General features: G+C 42.3%; 1 protein-coding gene across 1 annotated transcript in view; it reads left to right on the top strand.

Moving 5' to 3' along the window:
- CSMD1 (CUB and Sushi multiple domains 1) overlaps positions 1 to 17,882 on the top strand; it is a 1,433,388-nt gene extending 1,415,506 nt beyond the window's left edge. Inside the window, exons 63-70 of the mRNA XM_065899861.1 lie at positions 287 to 398; positions 2,234 to 2,413; positions 3,680 to 3,724; positions 6,558 to 6,719; positions 10,302 to 10,414; positions 11,196 to 11,283; positions 17,497 to 17,629; positions 17,723 to 17,882. Of these exons, the coding sequence (XP_065755933.1) occupies positions 287 to 398; positions 2,234 to 2,413; positions 3,680 to 3,724; positions 6,558 to 6,719; positions 10,302 to 10,414; positions 11,196 to 11,283; positions 17,497 to 17,629; positions 17,723 to 17,882 (993 nt within the window). The remainder of the gene's footprint in view (positions 1 to 286; positions 399 to 2,233; positions 2,414 to 3,679; positions 3,725 to 6,557; positions 6,720 to 10,301; positions 10,415 to 11,195; positions 11,284 to 17,496; positions 17,630 to 17,722) is intronic.
- Positions 17,883 to 19,115: the final 1,233 nt, after the last annotated feature.

Genomic DNA, 19,115 nt, shown 5'->3' with positions numbered 1-19,115 from the left:
TTAAAATGTGCTCGTTTGATTGGCCCTGATGCACACTGGCCCCTTCCTGATGGCCTTCATACGCCCTGCCAAGGACGTAGGTTAAAGCCAGCACATTTTATACTGGGGCTCACATGTGGCCTTGAAGGCTCAGGTAACATCTTCTGGCATATAGACATGTAGGGCCAAATATATCGGAACACTGGAATATACTACATGTGTGTGTCGTTCTCACTGACTCACCAGAAGAAACCCAAGTTTTGGTCCCCCCTGGTTTCAGCAGTTCCTCACTGGGTTTCCCATCCAGGTTGGAAGCATGGTGTTTTTCCGGTGCAGAAAAGGTTACCACGTTCAAGGTTCTACAACGCGAACTTGCCTGGCGAACCTGACGTGGAGCGGCATCCAGACAGAGTGCATCCGTAAGTGCGACCCCTGCTCGAGGTCGGCAGGGACCTGTCTACTCTCCAGCAGCTGGGGAGTGTTTTACCTGCCCGGGAAATAATGAGGAACTTATTTTTGTTTGTTTGATTGTTTTCAGTTCCCTAAACTCCTGTTTCGCAAAGTTTGATCCCCTGGAACCAGCAGCAGCATCACCTGGGGTTCGGCTGAAATGCAAATCTTGAGCCAGATCCCATCCAGACCCGCGGGACCTGAGGCTCTGGGGGCCAGGGGAGGGTGGAGTGCAGAAGAGGGGAGGGGTCCAGTCCGTAGCTCCCAGGCCCTCCAGGTGATACCGAGGCACTTAAGTCTGAGAAACTGCCCCAAACCAAAGATCGGTGGATAACATAGTTAACATTCACAGGAGAAAACCTACTTGTGCTATTATTCTCCTAGTATGTTCATCTCAGGTTATTAGAGATCATGTGATACGTCAGCATATTAATAGAAATGTTTGAAGTGTTCCTTTCGGAGTCTATATATGAATCGATCATTCAAATAGTTACTTAGGACCAAATTTTATTCTGTGACTTAATCATGAGAATTAGGAGAAATGTTGTATGAATGATTAGTAATCAACTTTTCATCCTTTACCAATTTAGTGCAACGTAGTATCTCTTACTAGGTTAGATATAAAGACAAGTACAATGTTATACAAAAATCTTCTAATGGTATATAAGGTGTGATTTTTGTGTATTTATGTATCAGTATTATCAGATGTATATTTATTTCAAAGGTATCATCTCTATTCTGAATCTCTACTCAAATTATATATGGGGGTATTATATAGAGAGATATTATATTGATACACACACATGCACATCTATGTATGTATATACACATATGTGTGTGTGTTTGTGTGTGGAATAGGTCTTCATTACCTTGAAAGTTTGCTGAAGTGCAAAATATTAGGATACTTAAAATGATTGCATTCATGATTTTAATAATGTAAACTTATAATAATCGGCCAAGTCCTTTATTTGATACATAACTGTGCACTTTATAAAGAATAAGTTGAGATCTAAACATTACAACCTTATTTACTAATAAATGATATTTTTAAAGATAATAAGAATCTATATTTCAATTAATTTTCTAAACACACATCGAATTTTGAACAAAAGTAATTATTCATTTAACTGAGCAGTAAATTTTCTAGTTGCCGTTGGACAAAACTCAAAGCATATTTAAAAATACACTTTAATGTGTATGTGTTTAGTTTAAAGTACTGCTCTTTTAGTAAAATTTAACATATTATTTATATTAATAGTATGTCAGAAGTGTTTATTTTATTTTATTTTTTAGAAGTGTTTATTTTAAAGCTATGATTTCTATTCTAAATTTCTACACATAATTACACACATATATGTAGAGAAGGAGATAGATAGATAGATGATAGATATCAATAGATAGATAGGTGGATAGATGGAGTGAGAGAGAAGGAGGAGGGCAAGCAGAGGGAGGGAGAGGAGGGGGGAGAGAGAGAGAGAGAGAGAGGGAGAGAGATGGAGAGGGAGAGAGAGAGAGAGGGAGAGAGAGGGAGAGGGAGACAGGGAGAGAGAGGGAGAGGGAGAGGGAGAGAGAGAGAGAGAGAGAGAGAGAGAGAGAGAGAGAGAGAGAGAGAGCTGGCAAACACCAAGGCTTTGTTGTGCTGAAAGCTGCAGAGACCAGAATGTCGGTGATATGTACAGCTCCTGTATTCTCAGTTTTAAATGGTAAACTGATTTCATAGCCATTTCCAATTTTTTTGCTGTATTTCCTTAGACACATATGCTAAGGCTACAGTGGACTACTAATGGATTAAATCCCGTTTCAGCTCACGCCTGCCGCCAGCCTGAAACGCCAGCCCACGCGGACGTGAGGGCCATCGACCTCCCCACTTTCGGTTACACCTTAGTGTACACCTGCCATCCAGGATTCTTCCTCGCGGGTGGATCTGAGCACAGGACGTGTAAAGCGGACATGAAATGGACAGGGAAGTCACCTGTCTGTAAAAGTAAGTCACTGGTGAGAAGTGAAAGTGGGTCCCTGCAGAGCAAGGATGAGTGTCAGTTGCCCATCAGGCTAGTGTCCAGGTTTAAGACCCACAAGAAATAGCATCTTGGAAGCAATGTCCGTCATCCCGACCAAATCCATGCTTAATGTGTGTGAGCTGTGTGTGTGCAAACGTGTGTAGTCAGTGTTGGCTACAGTAGTGGCACAGACTAAGGAGATATGCAGATTTCATTATTTGCAAATCACATTTTAAGCCAAAGAGAAACACATTTTGAGTTAAAAGGAAAAATATACAGTATTATTTTTGGAAAATGTATTCTTTAATGAAAATGGGCAAATATCACCAAATATTGGTGAATGTATAAAATTAAGTCTTATTTTTGAGACTACAAGCTATTTGGTGGTGAAATATAAGTTTATGTGTTCTTGACATTGGTTCTGCTTTTTAAAATTACAAAAGCAATAACACGGAAATGGTGCATTAGTGAACTCACAAACTTGTGTATTGACAAATAAGAGTAATACCTGAGTCAGATTTGACGGCAGCTAACCGTTCAGGTTCTCCTCCAAACCCTGCTTAGTCATGCAAGTCAAGCAGTGCAGACAGAAATTACGGAGTGTGATAAAGCCTGTGCCCTTAGCTATAGTTTCCTGGAGCCTGTCTGTAGCTCTCACGTTAGGAATAAAGACACTTATGTTTCCCTTGCCCCTCTCTCTCAGAAATAACAAAATACACACTTTAAAAAAGTGATAATTTGTAGTTTGATACAAAACTATAAAAGCAAAGAGATTATGAGTTAAATCTAAGTTGATAGACCGAGTTAAACATTCTGCAGGGAGATATTTTGATGTTATTGACTGTTAACTTGTGAGTTCACTGATTGGGTTGGGGACCTGGAAACCTGAGAAGGGTTATGAAGTCGTAGTGATTTTGTATATTACCTTTCAGTTGGGGGCAGTAGATTCCAAACAGGAGTGACAAAGGGGTATAAACACCCTCATTTACAAGGCTCTCTGTTGTAACACACTAAATGGATATGCGCATGTCAGATCCAGATTGATTTCCACTACGAAACTCAGTTTTCCCACAAAAGCAAAGGATATTCTGCTGTGAATATAAGGGTTTAAAATGGATATGTGTAAGATATTCCTATTTTGTGCATTCAAGAAATCTGGAGAAAGGAACATTGCTTCAATTTGACATTTTTTCAAACTTATTCGAAAATAAATGTTTTTTGAAAGTGATAATTTGTCTTTTTACTTGTAGGTAAAGGAGTGAGAGAAGTTAATGAAACAGTTACTAAAACTCCAGGTTTGTATACCAGAACAGTTATAGATTTAAATCAAATAAAGTGATTTGTTCTCTACTATACTCTGTACAGTGAAACAAATTTTAACATGCAAATTTCTGATTCCATTAGTCGATGGACAAGTTAATGTTTCGATTATTTAAAACACCAAGCCTACACAGATTCCTCTTTCTCTCATGACTATGGCTTGTTAATGGAACAATACGGACAAAGGAAAACCTTTGTCCTTGTCACACACTGTTTTATTAAAAGGTGCCTTAGGCATTTTGTAGGCAGAAACGGACATCAAATATTGACCCAGAATGTGGTATAATGGAGAGCCTTATAAAGAGGGTTGTGATTCTTTCCTCCAAATGAGGAAGCTACAGTAAAGGACGCTTTATGACAGCATCAGCTGTGAATTCGAGCAATTCAAATGCGGGGCTCCATTTTTTTCCCCAAGTATCTCCGTAATTCAGACATCCTCTGCCTCCGAATATGTTAATTATCGCTTTTTGTTGTGTGTGGTACCTTGCTTAATGCATGCCATAGCAGATGGGAAAGATGCAGTTTTATTTCCTAACGAAGATGTTCATTACTCCAAATCACCTGGCCTATTGTGTCTATGTTATAAATTTAGAGAATATTTAAACAATACGATGTGTCCCCAAATTATAATGTAAGTCAAACTTTAAAAAAAAATTTAACAGAAACAGAAAACATTTATAAATATATAAGGTCCCTTTTCTGGTGTTTTCCTTACTCAGGTTTTCGCACTTGCTTCTCAGACATAAAGCTCCGTTCCAGGATCAAAGGTGGAAAGAGTATGTGGAATGCTGTAGTTAAGTCACAGTGCTGGGTTTTGCATTTAATTCTTAGATGAGGCAAAAAGTTCCAGCATAGTCAAAGGAATCCATCCAATGTACACCGTGAAGTATAAAATCTACCTTAAAAAAAGCTTCTGGAGTATTCTATGTAAATGTTATTTATACATTTCAAATACAGAAATCAATGCTCTATAGAGGCAACATTTTCTTCAATAAAACGACACAGTCGGTGGTGGTGGTGCTGGTGGTGTGTTTGTCCTGTTCTGTTTGCTGCGGTGGTCGTGAAAAGTCTGCAGGCTCTTTCTGAAGCTGCAGACACCCCGTCAGCGTGCCTTACCCTCTCTGAAGGGAAGTACTGATTCAACGGGGGTCGTTGTTTAGGAGGCACAATCCAGCACCTCCCCTGTCGGTGGTTACAGCACACTGCAAACCACCAGCCACAGGTCAGAGGACAGAGACCCGAAAAGATCATCTTCCACGTCCCCGATGGTCACAGCGGGACACAGACCAGCCACTGGGCAGACCGGCCAGGCCGACCCACTCGGATCCACCAACGAGAGGGACCTAAGTGCGAGGCCCAAACAAGTGCATTCACAGCTCCAGTTGAGTGTATGCGTCTGATTAGGGAAAACAATCTTGACGTTGTTTTAAAGGCTGTTTTTTTAGAAAAGGCTGACAAGGCACTTCGGGCTTTGCTGATTAAGAGTGTGGCTCAGTGACGCCGCTGACGACGGGCGTTCAGTGTCACTGATCAATCAGCAACTCTGTCAGATGCCTGTGTCATAGCTCCGCTTCAAACTTATTCAATTTTTAAAATTATTATTATTAGGAAGTTGGGTCCATCAAAGCCATAGGAGGTGATGACATCTGTTCTCCGACTCTTCTGTCACGAGGTGACGTCTTACAGGGTCAGCCTGTCTGGGAAGACGGGCAATGGCCAATGGGACTGGAAAGAAAAGGGACACTCTGCTTTGTCCTCCTCACGTGTTGCCATAAGTGCTTAGGGAGACACAAATATGTTTAGGGAGACACAAATCTTTCCTTCTACCTAGGAAGCCCAACAGTATGTTCTGACCACTTCCACTCATGGTGGATCTTGTCCAGTTAAACAGTTTACACACATCATGAGACAAAAAGCAAACAGGAATTTAGTGGCGTCATTGATGTAGATTTATCTCAATTACCCTGTAAAATTTTATATCAATATTGTAAAAGTATCAGGATTTTATGCATATTTATTAGCAGAAATGTGAAAAATAATTTTTTTCTAACCAGTGAAAAGAGAGAATAGCTCAATGATCTTTGCAAGAATTCCTGTCCCAGATGACCTGTAATGTTTTAAGAAGACTTTTTGCCTTTTGTTTCTGAACTTAAAAGATGCCATCTGACATCATTTAATCTAGCTTTCTTACCAACACTGGACTATTTTTTATAAGGAGATTAAAGAGTAGAAGAGAGAGATGAGAGATTGGCTCTACTTACAAAATAAAGACCTCAAGAAATAAAACATCTTTGTCTTCATACGCTGGGTCTGTGCAGTCATGGTGGTGCTTTGAAATGCAGGCTTTTTGAGGGCAGAAGGCTCCTGACAGATGCTGTCACTTCTTCTGAGCCTCCTAAGTCTTTCCAAAGTCAGTAGACTTAGATACTAAATGAAGTATCAGTAGTGATTTTCCAGGTCAGTTTAATGTATTTATTAAGCCTGATACAATCTAACCTAATACCAGGAGTCCCAATTCACCCTGCACTCTGGCCTTGCCAGACCTGGTAAAATAGGTGTGCGCTGGCATCTACAAGGTTTTTCCGACCAGGTGACAGATGTGTATTTGCATCTCACAGTACTGTCCCTGCTCCCTGCTCGGGTCATGTGATTTTCACCCCTGCTGTGCAGGGACACGCAGATAGACCATCTTTGTCTCCATCACTGTCACTGCTGTGCTGTCTTAATGAACGTTATACCTTCTGTGTATTAGGATATCCAAGTGGAATTTTTCTGTGGGTGCTAACAGTCACCTTTTCTCCCCCACAGTTCCTTCAGACGTATTTTTCATCCATTCAGTGTGGAAGGGATATTACGAATATTTAGGGAAAAGACAGCCTGCAACCCTAACTGTTGACTGGTTCAACGCAACAAGCAGCAAGGTGAACGCAACCTTCGTTGAAGCCGCCCAGGCGGAGCTGAAGTTGGCAGGTAGGTGCCGAGGGGTTTCAGTAGCCCGGATGTGAGCGTGGGCAGACCCTCCAGCTTCTCGCAGAGAGGGCGCCAACGCGCGTTAAGTGCTGGTTAACATTACCTTGGCTTTGCATCTGCTGCATCTCACTGGATCATCTCAGTAACCATGACGGGGCGGTACTATTGTCTCATTTTAAAGATTACAGAACCAGTACAGAAAAGTGAATTAATGAGCTCAAGGTGACACACAGATCGTCTTAAGTCAAAGATGTAAGATTTATGTCCAGATATTCATGTCTCCAGAATTCATTCTTTTGCTATTCTCTTTCTCTCTCTCTTTTAACTCATTTGCTCCTGGTGAGTTTTTATTGATGTATCTCAGTTAATAGAGCAATAGCTCTGATTTATATGCCAGACACTATTTTAAGTGCTTTATATACATACTGTCCTTTTCGTTCTTACATCCGTCTTGTGGTGTATTCTTTTTTTTTTTTTTAAGGGTGAGAATTGTACAAGGAAAAGGAGTCTTTAATTAATTAATTAATTTATGGCTGTGTTGGGTCTCCATTTCTGTGCGAGGGCTTTCTCTAGTTGTGGCAAGTGGGGGCCACTCTTCATCGCGGTACGCGGGCCTCTCACTATCGTGGTCTCTCTTGTTGCGGAGCACAGGCTCCAGACGCGCAGGCTCAGTAGTTGTGGCTCACGGGCCTAGTTGTTCCGCGGCATGTGGGATCTTCCCAGACCAGGGCTCGAACCCGTGTCCCCTGCATTGGCAAGCAGATTCTCAACCACTGCGCCACCAGGGAAGCCCTTGTGGTGTATTCTTATTAAACACTTTTTTTTTTTTTTTGCTGATTAAAAAAGAGAGACACTCAGGGAAATTCAGTGGCCTTGCTAAGTGGATATGACAGAAGTAGGATTTGAGCTCTGCCATCAGAATCTCAGCAATTAGAATCTCGAGCCCAGGCTCTCAACCAATAAGACACAGAATTACCTTCATGACTGAATCCAGTGCGTTTTGTTTTTTCAGTTATCTCACTTCTGACAACCATGTGTCTTTTTCTGTAGACTGACTCCTGAAGGGATCAGACTCTGAGTTGTCCACAAGCCCCAGCACTGGTTCTGAACCCCAAGGGGCCCCTGATGGCACCCGCACACTCACTGGTTACTAGACAGACACGGATTCATCTCTAGGAAGTGTGAGGGCAGGTCAGGACTTCTCCCCAGCCCTCACGCCTCACTTTCCTGCTTCCTTGGATGGGAAAACATCTAAAAATGGTACACATACTCTGGATTTAGGAAAAGAAAAATAATTCACACTCAAAGATTTTTAAACAGGTACATATTTATGAGTTCGTGGTCCGGGGGCCCCAAAATTGCTTTGCGTCTTGACCCTGTGAATGTATAAATGATTTAGACCAGGTGCTCAAGTCTAGTTCTGTGTCAGAACAAACCGAGACTTTGTAAAACATTCAGATTTCTTAGGCTCACCCATCTCCTTTAGATATTATTTCTCTTCGTGGAGTTTGGATTTTTTTTTTTCCCAAAGAAAAGGCTCTTTCATGCAACTGATGTCCGTGGATAAGTGTTGGGAAATCTCTGGTTTGGATTTGGGAAAGCGGGTGGATCAAGGGTTGTTCTGGCTGAGTCCCAAGTGGACATAAGTCCACCTGCCATGTGCATTCTCATGAGGAGGGGTTGTGGAGGAAGGAGGGAAACTAACGTCCATGGAGGGCCAGCTGGGGCCCTGGTGGTCTGCTGAGTGCTCTCATTTCATCACCGTAAAAGTTGCCTAATACGTGGTTTATTTCTGCTGATAGTATATAGAAGTGGGGTTCAGAGTTTTAGAGGTTAAACTGGATGCCAGAAACACAGAGCTGCTGATGGTGGACATGATGGAGCCCAAAGTCAAGTCCTTAGGTGGTCCTTCTTGTCCGTGGGTCCCCTTCCATACTGTGTGATGGGCCAGTGGAGACTCTTCCTGTAGAGTTTCACTTATCTAATGGGAGTTGCTGGGAATGAACTGCTGGAGTCCCTGAAGCGAACACCATGATTTTTCCCTTGAACCTGCCTCTCTACACAGAAGACATTTGGGTTCATTATTATTATTTAATATCTGTTTGTTTCTTTGTTTCTTTACTTATTTAGTTCCTCCTCTGAGTAGGGAACTAGCTGTAGCTGCAAACACATTCTCCCCCTTGCCACACCATGACACCCCTGGGCAATACCACTCAGCAGTCATTCCGAGGAGCTCATGAGTAGCTAAGAGGTGTGACTGTCAATCACTTCACGCCCAAGGTCTCACGGGCTCCACAAGTATGTCCATCACACTTTGGCCACCCTGCTGCTCATTTTATTTTAGTAAGTGCAATTCATCTGTATAAGTAGCTATATTTGGGGTTATTGTTTTGGTCTCTTTTTTTATATTGATTTAGAAATATTTATTTTTTTCCCCATGTTGAAATTTTATGATAATTTTGTACTAACTCCCCGTGTGTCTTTTCAACATAGTTGTCTTTATCACAATTGTCATTTTTTAGTGATTCAATATTTTTTTAATAAATTTATTTATTTATTTTTGGCTGCATTGGGTCTTTGTAGCTGCGTGTGGGCTTTCTCTAGTTGTGGCGGGCGGGGGCTACTCTTCATTGTGGTGCACGGGCTTCTCATTGCGGTGGCTTCTCTTGTTGCGGAGCACAGGCTCTAGGCGCGCGGGCTTCAGTAGTAGTGGCACACGGGCTCAGTAGTTGTGGCTCGCAGGCTCTAGAGCGCAGACTCAGTAGTTGTGGTGCATGGGCTTAGTTGCTCTGCGGCATGTGGGATCTTCCCGGACCAGGGCTCGAACCCACGTACCCTGCATTGGCAGGCAGATTCTTAACCACTGTGCCACCGTGAAGCCCATGATTCAAGATTTTTATAGATGAGTTTCCATTTAAAGTTATTATAAAATATTGGCTATATTTCCTGTGCTGTGCAGTATATTCTTGTAGCTTGTTTAGTTCATACACAGTAGTTTAATCTCCTAGGTTATGGTCTCTTTTTTTCTACATACTCCTGTCCTCAGAAGTGAGTAAAATATGAATAAAATGCTGGATTTAGGGCTTCCCTGGTGGCGCAGTGGTGGAGAGTCCGCCTGCCGATGCAGGGGACTCGGGTTCGTGCCCTGGTCCGGGAAGATCCCACGTGCCGCGGAGCGGCTGGGCCCGTGAGCCATGGCCGCTGAGCCTGCGCGTCCGGAGCCTGTGCTCCGCAGCGGGAGAGGCCACAACCGTGAGAGGCCCGCGTACCGCAAAAAAAAAAAAAAAAAAAATACTGGATTTAAAAAATTAATTAACTGAATGCATATTACTTTTGTTCTTTCTGTGGGGTAAAGATGTTGAATTGAGTGAAATAGATAATACTTAAAGATAAGACAAGAACTTTCCTAAGAAGTGATTTTTAGGAAAAAAGTACTGAAGCTAAAATTTAAAAATATTAATCTCTGTGATTTAAAACGTTATCATCTCTGTACCATATTCCAAATCAAACGGATCAAATGCCTGCATTACTGACTCATAAGCATCCCCATGTTGTAAGAATAACCCCCTGATCCTTTCCTAGGTGTTTACAAGAAGGAAGAGGCCCACTTACTTCTGAAAGCTTTTCAAATTAAAGGCCCAGTGGATATTTTTGTCAGCAACTTTGAAAACGACAACTGGGGACTGGATGGTTACGTGAGTACTTCCTAGGAGGGTTTTCTAATCACCGCGCCTGCGCAGAGCTGGGGGCGCCAAGGGGGATTCCTTTCCGAGAGGACCTGGTCAGGTCCTGTCTGCCCAGAGAAAACTCAGCTGGCCCTCATCCCAGCTGCGGGGCCACTTCACCTCTTCATTGTATGATGGAAGAAACCTGTCTCTGAAATGAGAAACAAACTGGCCAGGAGCAAATGGGCTGTTCCTGCCAGAGAGCTTAGATCCAGGCCGCATCCCACCGTAAGGGTGGGGACCAAACTCTTTCCAAGGCCACTGGTAACCACTCTGAAAGTTCTGAAGGGTAGCATCCCCAGATAAACAGAGATTTAAGACGCCCCTTTCACTTTCTTCCTTGCAAGTTAACCCTTTGCTTCTGCTTTAATTCATCATCTAACTAGAGGGTAAACGGCCTCACGTGAGGTACACGAGACAGTTGTTGTGACACAGCGAGTTTTACATAATGTAGGTTCTGACGTAATACATATGTGTGTCCCCGTTTACCAAGGGTACTTAACCTATATATATGTTGTAAAAAAACTACTGTTTTTGAGATCAAAACAAGAGAGAGAATTTATTTGTTAGTTGAAGTTCATGTCTGTATTTTTCAATTTCTAACTATAAGTGGGTACCTTGAAGGAATGACAAATGTTTTTAAATAGTTAACCTTTACTTTTTAAATAGAAATAATATTTATATTATGATAAAAGAAGAGATTATCATTAATCCTTGTTATGCATTGTTTTTCCTTTTCATGCGTTATCAGGTATCATCCGGACTTGAAAGAGGAGGATTTACTTTCCAAGGTGACATACATGGAAAAGATTTTGGGAAGTTCAAGCTGGAAAGGCAAGGTACACTCTGCACTTACGTTGTTTTTCAAAGCATAAATCAGGTTGGCCTTCAGATGATTAAGCTGAGTGTGACGGAAAGGCCATGACTCTGAAAGAAACAGAAACAAAAATGATGGGAAAGACTCACATATTTTACAGCTGGATGAAAAAAACCCTTCTTTTGAATAGCAAAATAGACAATATCAGCTGCAATAAATATGCCAGACATGGAATTAATATACAAAGAGATATTTTGAAATAAGGGAAAAAAGCAAAGATGAAACACAATTAAAGAATAAACTACATTACCTTAAGAAAATTATAAGACGAACTAAAATGTCCAACAAATATGAAAAGATCTTTAACTTCAAAAATATGTATTATGACAACAAAGATCATTTTTAGCTATGAGAATGTCAAGAGTTTCTTAAAAATGGTTTGGGGTGGACAGTAGAAACAGGCACCTGGGTGTTCATTTTTTGGTGGGTGTATGAGTAGATGTGTGCAATTTGACGGTATTCTTTCATCGACAGTTCTATCCCTAACATTTTTAATCAGACAAGAGTGACCATTATTTTTTGCATATTCAGGTATGTCTACAGCAGGACTACTTTAAATAGTTGAAATTAGAAATAATCTGTGTATCTCACACATCTATCATAAATAAATGGCTTACATCAATAATTTTATACAATGTGTTACCTTAAAGAGAAAACAATTTAATTCAGTATATTTCATTAAAGAAACAAAGATAACATATTGATGTGGAAAGGTGTTCCCGACTTAGTTATGAGAAAAAAGTTTGCTCTAGACAGACAGACGGGGCAAATATGCCTGTCTTCCTTCTTTATCTCTTTCTCAAATACTTGATTACGTCTCAGTAATCCGACAAGAAAAATGTATGAAAAACAATCGCTAGATGTGAAGCTTACCTCATCTACGTGCTAGTTTTGTAATCTAGGATGAATTATAATATTCTTGAGCCTGTTTCTTCATCTGAAATCTCAGTACAGAAGTCAGTTCCTGGTTGCTGTGAAGATTAAGAGTCAATATGAAGGTTTGCTTTGTGCTAAAGCTCTTTTCACACATGTCTTTACTTGTGTTGCTATTAACACAGATGAGAAGATTCTTTTTTTTTGTAATGAGATGAGCACCGCATTTCTCCTGAATAGTTATCAACTACTTTATACTTTACTTACGGAATTCTACTAACATTAATTTTATAGAGAGGAATATTGCTATGTAGGATTTGATGCCAGAACAACCTGTCAGAGAAACACGAGTGTAATATTTGGTGATGATTGTCACTGATGAATTCATTTCATAAAACTTTTATCGGGGACTTCCCTGGTGGCACAGTGGATAAGACTCCACGCTTCCAGTGCAGGGGGCCTGGGTTCGATCCCTGGTCAGGGAACTAGATCCCACATGCATGCTGCAAGTAAGAGTTCGCATGTCACAACTAAGGAGACCTGGAGCCGCAACTAAGGAGCCTGACTGCCACAACTAAGGCCTGGTGCAACCAAGTAAATAAATACATAAATATTAAAAAAGAAACTTTTATCAATATACCAGGGGATTCCAAAGGAAATATATTCCAACCTGTAAAATATCATGCTTAAAAAACAAAAAACTTGACCAAAAGGGACATTTAATCATAAAATACTCTAAATCCACCTTTCCAAGCTAAGAACTTTTAAATAGAAGAGCTTTAACTTATAATGTCTGCGATGGCTGAGATGATTTTTTAAATGGGGTTATATTATTTTGAGATAATGAAATAGACCAACACTAATGATGGGTAAAGTTTTCTTTTGCTCTGAGCCAAACCCTGTAGTTATTTGCCCTCCTTTCTCTCCGATGCACACGCTCTAGTAATTTTGTCTAAAGGCACCCCAGCAAGCTGTGCACGATACTCTGTGGATGTCTGCATTTACTCATCCAATGAGCCTGACCCAAACCGTCACTTTGCTATTGCAAATTTTCTTTGCATTGCCCCATTTCTTTTTAATCTAACAAAATAACAGCTTGCTTTAACAAGTAATCTTTCTTCTCATGTGATGATGAGCTTATTGTCAGGAAAAACAATTTGCCTCACAAAATAATTTGAATCACAAGCGAGTCTCCCATTCAACTAATTAGAAACGTCTATGTTTAAGTAATACTTCAACAACAACCATTCATTTAAGAATTACAGCTACACTCTGTTTTTATGGTTAAAAATAAACAACCTCTTAATTGTCTCCAGTCAGTAGGTAAACTGGAAAAAAATGTGATTATCATTAACCGGACACTAAACCAAGTTAGTTTGAAAGACAACTAACTCTGATGCAAAAACTTGTGTAAGAAACTGAAAAATAAATTGGTTTTCCCATTAAAATTGAATCCCCTCCCCCAAATATACAAAATCAGGAGGGGAGAAGGTGCAAGCCATGTATCTAACAAGGAACTTGTGTCCAGAATGTATAAACCCTTACGGCTAAACAGTACATAGGCAAATAACCTAACTAAAACATTGGCAACGAATTTAAATAGGCATTTCAACAAAGACATAAAAATGACCAATAAGCAAATGAAAAGATCCTGAACATCATTAATCATTAGGGAGACACAAATCAAAACCACTTCACACCCACCAGGATGGCTCGGATCATGAAGACAAGAAACCAGTGGAGGCAAAGCTGTGCAGAAACTGGAGCGCTCATACTTTGCTGATGGGAAAGTACTGATAAAAATGGTGCAGCTGCTGTGGAAAAGAGCCTGGTAGTTCAAGTAGGTAAAACATGGCGTAACCACAAGATTCAGCAGTTCCACTCCAACATGTATAGGCAACAGAACTAAAAACATGTTCACACACAAATTAGTACACGAATGTTTATACCAGCGTTTTTCCTAATTGTCCAAATGTAGAAACAACCCAAATGTCCATCAACTAATGAATGGAGCAACAAAATGTGGTGCATCAACCCAATGGAATATTATCTTGAAAACATTACGCTAAGTAAGAGAAGCCATTCACCAGAAAACACCTATTGTACGATTGCATTTATATGCTGTATCCAGAACAGGTGAATGTATATAGACAGAGAGTGGGTGAGTGGTTGCCTAAAGCTGAGGCTGGGGTACGGAGGGTGAGGGATGACTGTAAGGGTACCACTTTCTTTTAGGGGAGGCAGCAGTGTTCTCATGTAGATTGTGGTGATCCTTGCGGCACCAAAACCCCCAAGTTTTAATAGTAAAAGACCCCTTGCATTGTATGTATGCATTAAAAGGGTGAATTCTGCAGTATGTGAATTTCTTTCAATAATGCTCTTTAAAAAAACTGAATGGCCCAGCCTATAATGTGAAAAGATGCTCACCTGCATTCTTAAGAAATGGAACTGAGAAAATAACTACACGCTGTGTTTGGTTTATTAGCGAGTAGTGATAATAATAGGGAAGGAGGGGGCAATGGAAGGAAAGGAGGGAGGTGGAGAGGGAAGGGGAAGGAGGGTGGCAGGTAGATGGGGTACAGCCATCCAGGTGCCTCCTAAGACAGGGGTTGGAGTGAAACTGGGACCCCACTTTGGAGAGCAAGTAGGGAAGACTTAGCAACACTACAAGTTACACATTCTGCTAGGCAGTGATTCTACTGCTTAGAATTTATCCTGTATATTCAGACTTCTGCTGACGTATCGCTGTAGAAAAAGAATTTCATGGCGGCGTCATAGAAAAAGACCTAGAAATGGCCTAAACGTTCTTCAACAGTAGACTGGCTAAATAAATTCTGGCATAGCCAATTAATGGAATGCTGCACACGTGAAAACAATTAAATTCATATGCACAGATGGAAGAAACTCACGAATATATGGTTAAGTTTAAAAAGCCAAATACAAAAAATGTAAATAGTATCGTCATATTTTAGGAAAGTAAGAAAAGAGAATCATATATATTAACAGTACATTGTGAAAAGGACACTAAAACAAAAACAAAAGCAAAAACAAAAACGTCGTCAATCATAAAGAGGAAAACTAGTGTAAAAGGGCAAGGAGTGACCCTTTATTTCCATCGTCTTTATAGTATTTGTTTCGATATCCGCTTATGCCATTTTAATTAATATCATGTGCATGCATTACCCTTTAAATTATTAAAACACAGGTAAATAATTGAAATTAACTAGGAGCTCCAGACAGCATAATAATATCAGAGTAAAGTCAGGAGTTTAATTCACAAAGACCTTTTATGTTGCCCTGTGTTATGATGTGAGGTCTCCTGTGGCAGGTCCATTATCCAGGATTTTATTAACTGGAAGTCTGATATCTATTATGGCCAAAAATGTATAGTCTTATTTGCAGATAACAGAAAATAGCCTTGGTTAATTTAAGCAGGCTACAAATTTATTAGAATGAGGCAAAGAGATGCACAGAATTATAAACACTTGGAGAATGAGCCATGGTAATTTATGGAAACCATCGGATGTTGAACTACTCCAAAGACAGTACCATTTTTTCATTTCTCAAATATATATTGAGCAACAGTTGTGTTCTAGGTTCTACTGTAGGCACCGGGCACTCAAGAGGAAAGCTGGCCAAAAAACTGCCCTGGCGTAGTGCAACTTACATTCTAGTAAATGTGGGTCCTGGGAAACTTTTGCTACGTGCCACGCATTGTTCTAAGTAGTGGAGATCTGACGTTTAACTCTCACGACAAAACCATGGAGTTGGAGCCCTTTGAGCAGCACCGCGTTTCTCCCTGCTGGACAGCGCCACCCCTGGTGGCAGTGTGTTTCTGCTGCGCGCTGCCCCAGGACTGGCCGGTGGTGGCTGGAAGCACCACCAGGAAGCACTTGATGGGGTCCCCAGGGCTCTAGCCCCACCCCACCCCAGCCTCACCACAGCCTCAGGACCCAATTCTAAACTGTCTTAGGAGCCTCTGCATCACTCATGCCAAACTCGATGCCTGGGGGCGGCGGGGAGCTTCCCATTGGCTTAACGCTGCTCACATGCCCATCACCTGGATGCTGAGATTGAGGAGAACCAGTATGTGGCGTTTTCCCCTTGCATGGCAGCTGGTGAATGCATCTGGAAATGAAAAATTAAATCTGATTCATATGTGCCGATACAGAAGGATCGCCAAAAGATATGGTTAATTTACAAAGTGCCAACATCCAGGATAAAATGCATTTATATTAGACCTGAAGGTGGCAGGGAGTAGCATAATCCTGCACCTGTTGAAGGAGATGACAAATATATTATTTTTAGGTTTTTATTTGAAAATTCAAGACTGTTTTCTTTAAAAGGCTGTTTAATTATTTTAAATATTTGATTGTTTCTTTGTATCTGTGGTTTGTAAAAAAAAAAAAAGAAAGAAACAAGAAACATCCCGTAAGTTCTGGAAATATACTTCTAAAACAAGGTCAGCTTCTTTCTAACAATTCTGCTGTATTCAGATGACCCCAATCATAATTGATCACAAGCGTGCATTGAGTGGTTCCATGCAAGTAAGCCAAATACATTTCAAATTGCAGTTTATAAGTAAATTCTTCAAGAATCAACTGCATTATTTGGCAATAATAAATGCTTTCTGATTAGAATTTTTAATGTTTGCATCTTTCTCAATGCCGTGCATATATCTGCCATGGCACAGATACGAAGCGTTAATGATTATATCGCCTTCGTGATATTTGAGATGTTACACCTGCCTTCCCTTCTAATTGACAGAAATCATATTTTTGTGTCCTCATAGAAGCCTGCTTCATAACACCGAGTTGCATTCTTTGATCATTTCTAAACTCTGTAGTGAATTTTGGAATCTACCCAAATAGAGGGAGATGGCACCCTGATGCTCACCTATGATGAGTGTGACGCCCTCTTTATAGAGACCTGGGCTCTTTATGTAACTTCAGTGGCACATCTTGCTGAGGCTGTGTCTTAGAGCAGGAGGCAACAGCAGGCACTGCCCGTCCCGTAGAGAGACACGGCCGCGCGCACGCGGTGTCCGCAGCCCCGGGGGAGGTCGGGCGACGGCGCCTTTGCCCAGCGCAGTGCGGACGCGAGCCTCTCCCGGCGTCGCTGCGCGTCAGCGAGCGGGAAGCGGGCTTCGCGTCCTCGCCATCGGGAAGGTGGGCTTCCGGAAGGGAGCCCCGGCGGGTCCCCCGCACCCGCTCGCCGTGTGCACGCGCTCCCACGCCCGCCGCAGAGCGCCCCGGGCAGGCTCGGGGCCCAACTGCAGGGTAAAAGCTGCTCTCTCTTCCAGGCGCCCGAAGCTCGGCTCCAGACCCCGCGCGCCCCCAGCGCGGCGCCAGCAGCGGCTCCGTCGCGGCCGCCATCCTGGCCCCGCTCTCCGCGCTCGTTCTCTCCGGGCTCGCGTTTCACCTCCACAAGCACAGGTAACGTGGCGACACCCCGCTCGCGGGCGTCGCGGCTCCTCCTGAGGCCCTGCGGCCCTGACAGCTCGTCCCCCCCTTGCCTCTCGTCCGCAGAGCGAGGCCGAAGGTCCAGTACAACGGCTACGCCGGCCACGAGAGCAGCAACGGGCAGGCCTCCTTCGAGAACCCCATGTACGACACGAACTTGAAGCCCACCGAGGCCAAGGCCGTGCGCTTCGACACGACCCTGAACACGGTGTGCACCGTGGTGTAGCGCTCGGGCCGGCCGCCCATAGCCACTCATCCGACGCGGACGGCAGGGACCACAGGGGCCACAGGGCCTCCCTCACCCCGCTCCCCCGCCGCCGACGGACCCCGTCCAGGGAGCGGTCCCCGGCCTCCCCTCCCCGGCGGCCTCCGGGCGCGGTGACAGACGGTAGCACCGCGGTATGGGTTTGGTTTGTTTTTCTCAATCCCCATGAATACGAATATTCTGGAGAAAAAAAAAAAAAGCCCTCTTGAAGAAGACCCCTTTCTGGTAGCCGCACACACCTGCAGACGCTTCACGCCGTCCCTGCGGAGACCCGACGAGCTTCGAGGGACCCGCAGCTCACCTCGGGGTCCATCCCCAGGGCCATCTGCAAATTTCCCACTCAGCTGTTCTCTTGCAGAAGTTTTGATGCACAATTTTTTGCACTAGTGTGTTCTGAATGACTAAGATTCTGATAAATAAACTATTCACACGGGGTTTCCACACACTCTCCATTGTATATACGCTGTCAAGCTAAGCATTCCACCCGCAGGGTTTAGTTGGCGCGTTAGAAAAAGAAAACACAGCCCCAGATGCGGCACAGGTTTTAAAAGGAAAAAGAGTATTGAAGAGATTTATTTTATTATTGCTTTCTTTTAGCTTCATAGATGTGCTGAATCCGCTGAAAATGTCCGATGAGGAAAAAAAGAGGCCTTTTTATTTCCCACGTGTTTTCTTTAGTCCTGTCACCTCCCGTGATCGTCGCTCTCACGCTACTTCCGAGCAGGTTTGCAGCATGTCCTATTTGCCGTGTACAGATGTGAATAGTAATTTATTTTAGTCGCTCACACTCAGAACCTGTGGGTTTTGGCTCACAGCACGGTCTTCCCTTGCGCGTTGTGATTTTTTCCTTTCGCTGCCATCACTGTCTGTCATCGCGTTGAAGGATAGTGAACCACAGTAGCCCCGGAATGTAGTGGAAAAGGTTCAGGATCAAAATATCAAGTGTTCCTTTAGAGGCAAGGAAAAGTCACACCCACTCTTCTTTCCTGATGACATAATTTATGTATTACTTAGTCTTTTGTTTCATGCTTTATAATTCCAGATGGAAAGAAAATTTCAGTGACTTCAAGTTTAAAATTCATCATAGGTAGATTATGAATTGCAGTATAAATAAAATAGGTGTGATTCCCCCCACGTGGATAAAATCCAAACATGAAGTAGAAGATGCGACAATGAGAATTCAAAAGTGAAAAA

The sequence above is a fragment of the Phocoena phocoena genome, chromosome 21, assembly GCF_963924675.1.
Source record: "Phocoena phocoena chromosome 21, mPhoPho1.1, whole genome shotgun sequence".
Classification (NCBI taxonomy): Eukaryota; Metazoa; Chordata; class Mammalia; order Artiodactyla; family Phocoenidae; genus Phocoena; species Phocoena phocoena.
Note: the sequence above shows the minus strand (reverse complement) of the source record. Positions and strands in the feature narration are given on the sequence as shown.